The following is an 8,362-nucleotide window of genomic DNA, read 5'->3' on the forward strand; positions in this document are numbered from 1 at the left end:
TAGGTGAGCCTAGATCAGGAAACATCACTAGTGCTGTCATCACATTTATCAAAGAAACACAATTAGCATATAGGCCTATAAGATTTAGTTGGTTGTTTTGTGTTTTCCTTTTTTTTTTTTTTAAATGACATCCAATTGATTGCTCAGTCCAGTAGATGGCGGTAATACACTTTGCCTGTAAACAGCCATAAAACCTGACAGAAGAAGAAGAAGAAGATTTTTATTTTGAAACTGTTCGATATGGTCCATGCTTACTGACATAGAAGGTTTGCAGCATGTAAATATCCCTATTCTAAAAAGACTATTCTATTCATGTTTTTCCTCAACAGAGCAGACTGATGTCGCTTGGTAGGCTACTAAATGCAGTTGTGGCAGGCTGCATGATTAAATTCGTAGCCTAACAGAACGATACGGAGTAGCCTGGGCTACATTTACATGTTTAGCCATTTGACTGACGCTTTTATTCAAGACGATTTACAGCAGTGCAAGGTACAATCAGGCTAGCCTACAATGCGACTAGGACAAGTTCAGACAAGTTGGTGCAGCGACAAACAGAGTGGGCTATAACAGAACTGGAACTAGAAATCTATGACCGATTACCTCCAAAGGCTGGCTGTAAGTCGGAACACCCGCTGCGAAACACACAGGCGGGCGAGACATGGAGGTGAGAGAACCACGTTTGTTACATTCTAAGGGCCCGTCCACACGGAGACGCTTTTTAGGTTAAACGCAGAGGTTTTGCTTCGTCTTGGCCGAGCGTCCAAACGAATCCTGTAAACGCACTGCCCGAAACCGCACTTTTCTGAAACCTGGTCCCAGAGTGGAGAAATCTGAAACCGTAGCCCGTTTGAGTTTGTTTAGACAGCAAAACCGCACATCCTGCTTGCGTATCGATGATGTCATCGCCACACCACCTTTTCACACATGACATTACCTACGATTACAGTCCGTAAGATAAATATCACAACTGGTGCTGCGCAGCGCCGATAGCTTATGACTTGGTGGACTGAACACTGTTTTTTCCCGGTGTTTTTTAATGCATTCTATCTACTGTCAGTGACGCGAGAGAACTTAAGTTATTAGAAAAGTGCGTGTAAGTTTAGGCTACATTAATTTGTGCGTAGTGCCAGTGTCATTCATTTATTTTACATGTCTTACAACATATATACATGCATTCACAGTCGAGTGAAATCAGATATAAGCATACAAAGATGCTTAGAACTCACGTTAAGCCGATGGTAGCACACTGAATGCAAATGCGCAATTTGATTTGATGCAGGCAAATGTATTGACTGTTACTAACGAAGGTTTTATTGCAATATTATAAATGTGGCGACAGAATAGCCTAGAACTTGGGTAAGCCTTGCATTTAGTAGCCTAATTGCGGTGATAGCCAAAACTAATGTGAATCACGGACTATCCTACAACCAAAGAAAGTAAAGGTGATTAGTAGGCCTACCTGCGTTAGCCAAATAAAGACGGGACTGCACCCTTCACAAACCGTAAAATAAAGTTTATTAGTTTTACAGTTGACTACAGTTGACAGTTCACCATCAGTCCACATAAACAATTCTGGTTTCCTTGCACTAGCCATTTTGTCATAGCCTATTCTGTCTGTTTGTAAAGCACAAACTTTGGTCAATTTATGTAAAGAAACAGTGCCACCTATAGGCATGGGGTATGAAGTAACGTGTTGAGTCGTGTTGAGATGGATCCGTTTGGACGCAAATATTCTTGATGCGGTTTCAGGGAAGACGGAGGAAAAAAAGTTCGGTTTCGTACGTGTGGACTAGCCCTAAGTGTTGGCGACTTCGGGATAGTGTCCTCTGCTGTCAAATGTGACCAATCAGAAAACAATTTAATCATGCTGGGGTTTGTTTGTAGACACAAGTTTAGACAGTTTAATCTCAAGTAGGGGTTGTTTGTAAATCATTTTTTCCGATCTAAAATGCTTCCATGTGAACACAAACGAACCCACGGACAATGGAGAAAACTGTATTAGCCCGTGATTCGGAACTAAATAGCTATGAAAGCACCCTCGGTCTGTTTGCTTTGTTCCGAAACAGACTGCGATGGCAGCTTAATAGCCTAGCCTACTAAAGCGACTTACAATGACAACAATTAACATTAAGTTATTTTACCACTACACCCCTGATTACAATAACATGGCAATTAGCATGAGACCAACAACAACGACAATAGCCATATCAGATACAGTAGCAAAAAAAACACTCAGTCCATGGGCCAGACCAGATGTGGGTACCACTCAAGGTGGCAAAGGTTAGGCTACTTAACATTTTTGACAACATCCATGTCTGTAGATAACATTTTGGTATGATTACTCTTCAGTCACAGCTAAATCAGTGTTATCAGCTCTGTTAAAGTTGAAAAATTGCATTTTAGACGCTGGTGCATGTCTTAGTAGGCTATTGGTTCATGTTCAGGACATAATCAATGTAAATGTGTTTGGTAGGCTATCATTTTTAAGGGGACACTTTCTTTCAAGTCCTTTTGTGAATATGTCTGACAAGTACAGTGGACACTGGAGCTCTTCAAACCTTTAATCACACACATTTTCCTACAATTTCCGCTTTAATCGTGTATTTTCTTTTAGTTCTGTGGCATCAAGTAACACCAGAAAGACAAAACACAAAAACTGGAATACTGACACGACTCTAAGGATTCAGGAAATGCATTCCAATCAACATTTTTATGTTCATTCACAGCTCTAAAAATGGTTCTTATAATATCTACCAAGCCTCTCCATGTCTCCACAATAATTCTAGACCGCTCCATTTTAGCAGCGATCCAGGTTTTGAGGCAGGAACGATTCTTTGCCATCACTCTGGCCTTGTCTGTTCACTTTTTTGACAGATTGAGGTCTGGACTGGACTAGAGTGGCCCGTGGCTGGGCCACTTTAAGCCACTCTGTTCTCTGTTAATAATTTCTTGCCTTGTTTGGCTGTATGTTTTGGATCATTGTGTGGTTTAATGGTCCAATGCCGCCTATTGGTTAGGTCTCTCGGGAGACTGCCTGATCTGTTCCTGTTCCTCCAGAATGTTAATGTAGCCCCTTGTTTTAGTGTTACCATTTACTTTGAGAAGGTCAACAGCTCCCACTGTTTGAAAAACGTCCCAAAATAATAATCTTCTCACCCCCTTTGTCCAGGTGTGCCCTTATAAAGGTTAAGCTGAGTTGTGCATGTTTGGAGAAGAGTGATCCATGATCAGCATCCATGATTATCAGGTGGTCCATTTTGGGATGGGGTGAAAATGTCAACCACAAAAACACCATACCCACAGTGGAGAATAGCTGTAGAAATGTGATGTACTAGTTTTGGGTGTAGCATGGTTTGTTTATTAGCCTGGTTAACTTAGACATTAACGCTTACTGCCAGCTCTTCTTGTGAGTAGAAGCACAACACAAGTTACCCTAACATAAGTGTAATCATCACACTATTTAGATCACTCTTCATCATTACAAAAAATGTTAAGCCAGTCAAGCAAATTGCCATTTTGACCAGTTGGAAAACAAAAAGAAAACTTGGAACAAATCATACTAGGGTCATTCCATGCCAAACAAACGTATGAATCTCCCCACTCGACCTTCATAGATTTGGCTGAAAAAAAATCAAGGTTGCTCACACACTTCTTAATAGGTATACTCCCAAATATTAACTCTCTACTCCCAACAGTTTTGTCACAAACCCCCCCCCCCCCCCCCCCGGCTTTTTTTTTTTAAGCAGCGTTTTCTGAAGAGCCATTTTCAAATTGCTATAACTAGAAAAGTGTTTAAGCTTGCTCATTCAAACTATGGATTTCCAAGAGTGTGGCTTGGGTATATCATAGTATTTGTGGTGCTTAAATTTGCTTGAAAAGTTTACTCTACGCTCTGTGGCAGCATCTTTGAAGGCCTGTGGAAAGCTTAATGTTAAAGCTAGAACCTCAATATTGAATACAGACTTTCCAATGTATGCTCTGTATATTGTGTTAAAAAACTGTCCCTATGTGGTGAACGGTATGGAAGATATTAAAGCTTGAAAATTGATGAAAACCCATTTTGTGCCATTTTTGGCATGCTAAAGCAAAAAAAAATGAAGCGTCTACTAAGATAAAACAATTTTTTTGGAAAGATTAGATATGTGTTCTTAACATATCAAAAAATTGTGATGGTGTTCTGCCTCATTTTCTCAAAATGATTTTTTGAAAATGTGGTATTTTTGTACACACCCAGCATTCAATGGCCAAAAAACATCCATGACGCAGAGCTTAAATTGCGCAACATGCATTTGATATGTAAATATTATATATAATAATATATACCTCCATTCATTTATTTTTGTTAATTGTGGGAAGTTTGGGGCAGCCACGGCCTACTGGTTAGCGCTTCGGACTTGTAACCGGAGAGTTGCCGGTTCAAACCCCGACCAGTAGGTGGTTGAAATGCCCTTAAGCAAGGCACCTAACCCCTCACTGCTCCCCGAGTGCCGCAGTTGTAACAGGCAGCTCACTGCGTCGGGATTAGTGTTTGCTTCACCTCACTGTGTGTTTCACTAATTCAAGGATTGGGATAAATGCAGAGACCAAATTACCCGCACAGGATAATATACTTGTGGTGCAACCCAATTAAGCCAATTTGTGTTAATGGGTAAGCCTTTGCAACCCTCCTAGTAATTTGTGACCACTGCTTTTCAGAAAGCAGTTTTTGATTGTTTGTTTACATAAATACACCTGAAGTGGAAGCTGTTGTGTTCATATTGCCCTTTCTTTTGTTCTGTCAGTGATTCAGTGAAGCCGCCTCCTCACGTCTCGGCCTGTTGCCACCATGACCACAAGCCAGACCCAAACCCTGCAGCGGACCACAGACAACCATGCAGCAGAGGAAGCGCCCCAGTTCAAAACCCTGAAATTGACCACAGACAACCATGCAGCAGAGGAAGCGCCCCAGTTCAAAACCCTGAAATTGACCACAGACAACCATGCAGAAAGCGGAGAGCCCCAGCCCAAAACCCTGAAGTTGACCACAGACAACCTGGCACCTAGGGCAGAGCTACAGCCCCAAACCCTGAAGTGGGGCACAGATAACCATGCAGCAGATGGAGAGCCCCAGCCCCAAGCCCTCCTCCAATGGACAAGCCAGTGCCAGAAGCAGCCAGCGGAGAGCTCCAGCCCCAAGCGCAGCCGCCAGCCCCCAGCCCGGGCCCCAGTAGCGCCACCTGCTGCGCTGGAGGATCGATGGCGTGGTGCCACAGAGGAAGATGTGCAGCCTCCCCTGTTGCCGTTTCGCCCCAAGAGGACCCCTGGAGTTCAGCTGGACCGTCAGGGGGAATACAAACCCTCTGACGTCTTCCGGCTGTTCTTCAGTAAGGAGGTGATGCGCACCCTGTGCAGCAACACCAACCTATATGCTGCGCAGAGGACTGCGGCGGGCATGAAGAGGCAGTGGACAGACGTAGAGGCTGAGGAGATGCTCCAGTTTATCAGCATCATCATCTATCTCGGCCTGATGAAGCCCACAGCTGCACGGAACTTGTGGAGGAAGGACCGCCTGCACACCTACCCATTTCCTGCCACTGTGATGCCCGGCTACCGCTTCGAGGCCATCATGGCGTACCTACACATGAGTGACCCGGCAGCAGATAAGGTGAACGACCAGCTCCGAGGCACTCCCATGTACGATGGCCTCTGCCGCCTCAAGCCACTGCAGGAGCAGATTCTGACCGCCTGCCGAGCCTACTACCACCCTCACCAGAACCTGGCAGTAGACGAACGCATGGTGGCCACCAAGGCGAAGATCGGGATGAAGCAGTACATGAAGGACAAGCCCACGAAGTGGGGCTACAAGCTCTTCGTCCTGGCCGACAGCTCCAACGGCTACACCTGCGAGTTCAGCATCTATGAGGGGAAAGCCAGAACACCGTCGGGAAACGGCCTGAGCTTTGATGCGGTTGTCGACCTGCTCCATGTGCCCTATCTGGGCACGGGGTATCACGTGTACGTAGACAACTTCTACACCAGCTCGAAGCTCTTCTGTCACCTACACAGCATGGGTTTCAGGGCCTGTGGAACCATACGTGAGAACAGGGTCGGCTTTCCAAAGACTGACATCAATGCCCTGCCAAAGAACGCGCAGCGCGGAGACATGCGGTGGATCAGAGACGGCTCGTTGCTGTTTGTGAAGTGGAGAGACTCCAGAGATGTCACGCTCTGCTCCACGATTCACAGAGCCTACAGCGGGGATTCAATGTCGCGGCGGACCCGAGACCCTGAAACTGGCACCTGGTCCTCTAAACACATCTCTGTCCCAGAGCCTGTGATGGCATACAACAAGTACATGGGGGGAGTGGACTTGTCCGACGCTCTTATAAAGTACTACTCGGTCACACGGAAGACCAGCCGTTGGTACGTGAAGCTCTTTCTGCACTTCATCGACATCGCAGTGGTGAACAGTTTCATCATCCATAAGGAGATGGCCCTGGCGAGGCAGAAGAAGCCGCTCACCCAGAAGCGGTTTAGGGAGCTGCTGTGCATTGAGCTGGCCGACTGTAGGCAGCTGCCGGCGTGCCCATCTGCAGAGACCACCAGCGAGGCATCGCCAGCTGCATCTGCAGGAGCCACAAGTGGGGCAGTCTCCTCATCTCCTCCTCAGGGTCTGGACCAAGGACCGCAGGGGTGCTTCCCGGTTCCAGTGTGTAAGGTGTCCACTAACCCGTCCCTGAAGGCCTCACAAGGGAGGAGGAAATGTGTGCACTGCAAGATGAATACCATCTACATGTGCAGATCTTGCAATGTGCCACTTTGCATTATTGTGGACAGAATTTGCTTCACAGAGTGGCATGATAAGAAGAGCACACAATGAAGCATGCAGATATGTTAATAGTTGTAATAGTTTTGTATGGATTTGTAAATACAGTTTCTGGTTTTTCTGAGTTTGTGCTGTTACTTTCCTGCCTCCTGAAATCCAACTCCTAGTCCATGCTGCAGGAGGTGGTGATAGAACATTGCTCTTAGAATGTTCTAGAATGCAATTGTTCTGGCACGAATGGGGCTCTGGAATGGACTCTTTTGCAGTACTCTGAAGACCCTGAAGTCCAGTAACAGACATTGGAGAGGTTGTTAGCATGGTTTTGGATAGGCTTCATTTGGATGAGCTTCCGTGTTGGTTTACCTGGATACAATGGTAATATCAGTCTGGGATGGGGTAACATTCGTTAGTTTTGTGATCCATTGCACCCCGACAAACTAGGCTTACACACTTGAGGCGAATATGCTGTACGTCTTAGTCCATTTGTCTACCTCAATCATTGTGCTTTATACCCGATATAATATGTGTCGGGGTGTAAGTCAAAACCGTTCCAAATGAATTTGGGATCTTAATCTGTACAGTGACATGGCAATATGTAGAACGTTGAAAGTGGTATCCTGTTCGACAGGATAATATGTAGCATGTTGAAGGTGGTATCGTGTTTGCCCCAAAGTGCATTAACTGCTACAGCGACAGGATAATATGTAGCATGTTGAAGGTGGTATCCTGTTCACCCCAAAGTGCAGCAACTTGTGCGCCCTGAGCGCTGTGACTTGTTAGAGGCCAGATGTGCTGCTATGATGAGCCCCCAGAACAAGTGGATTTCCTATCATAGCTGCTATGATGAGCCCCAAGAACAAGTGGATTTCCTATCATAACTGCTATGATGAGCCCCAAGAACAAGTGGATTTCCTATCATAGCTGCTATGATGAGCCCCAAGAACAAGTGGATTTCCTATCATAGCTGCTATGATGAGCCCCAAGAACAAGTGGATTTCCTATCATAGCTGCTATCAATCTCTTTGTCAATGTGTATTGACCAAATTAACAACTATTCCCATGTTTTCTGCTAACTGATCAAGTATACTTTTAATCAAATGTACTCTGTTTTAACTTTTTACTAATGTACCTTCCTGTTTTTAAAACGTTAAAACATTATTTTATGAAGCACATTGAATTGCCTATAAATAAGTAACTGGATTTAGAATGGGATGTCATTGAAGTCCCTGTGTGGCACGTGTCCCAATATTTTTGGTATTTTGATTACGTTCAGTCTGGTTTTAGGGCAAATCACAGCACTGAAACAGCTCATTAAAGTTTCCAATGACGTACGCCTCAACACAGATTCAGGTAAAACATCAGTCCTAGTGCTATTGGACCTTAGTGCAGCATTTGACACTGTTGATCACAATATTTTACTACACAGACTAGAACACTGGGTTGGATTAACAGGCATAGTTATCAGCTGGCTAAAATCATATCTACAAGAAAGGAGCTTCTTTGTTGCCATCGGAAACTGTACCTTAACACCAACGTCCTTGACCTGCGGTGTTCCCC

At 44.8% G+C, this 8,362-nt stretch overlaps 1 protein-coding gene across 1 annotated transcript; it reads left to right on the forward strand.

The window, feature by feature from the left end:
- The first annotated feature begins 253 nt into the window (after nt 1-253).
- Nucleotides 254-8,150, forward strand: LOC125287525 (piggyBac transposable element-derived protein 4-like). Its single transcript, XM_048233407.1, has 2 exons — nt 254-664; nt 4,782-8,150. The coding sequence occupies exon 2, from the start codon at nt 4,826-4,828 to the stop codon at nt 6,857-6,859; it is 2,034 nt and encodes a 677-aa protein (XP_048089364.1). The 5' UTR covers nt 254-664; nt 4,782-4,825; the 3' UTR covers nt 6,860-8,150.
- Nucleotides 8,151-8,362: the final 212 nt, after the last annotated feature.

Source organism: Alosa alosa, chromosome 22 (genome assembly GCF_017589495.1).
Source record: "Alosa alosa isolate M-15738 ecotype Scorff River chromosome 22, AALO_Geno_1.1, whole genome shotgun sequence".
In the NCBI taxonomy this organism is placed as follows: Eukaryota; Metazoa; Chordata; class Actinopteri; order Clupeiformes; family Clupeidae; genus Alosa; species Alosa alosa.

Excerpts from the sequence above, each read along its gene's own strand:
- LOC125287525 (XM_048233407.1), top strand. The coding sequence starts at position 4,826 with ATGACCACAAGCCAGACCCAAACCCTGCAGCGGACCACAGACAACCAT.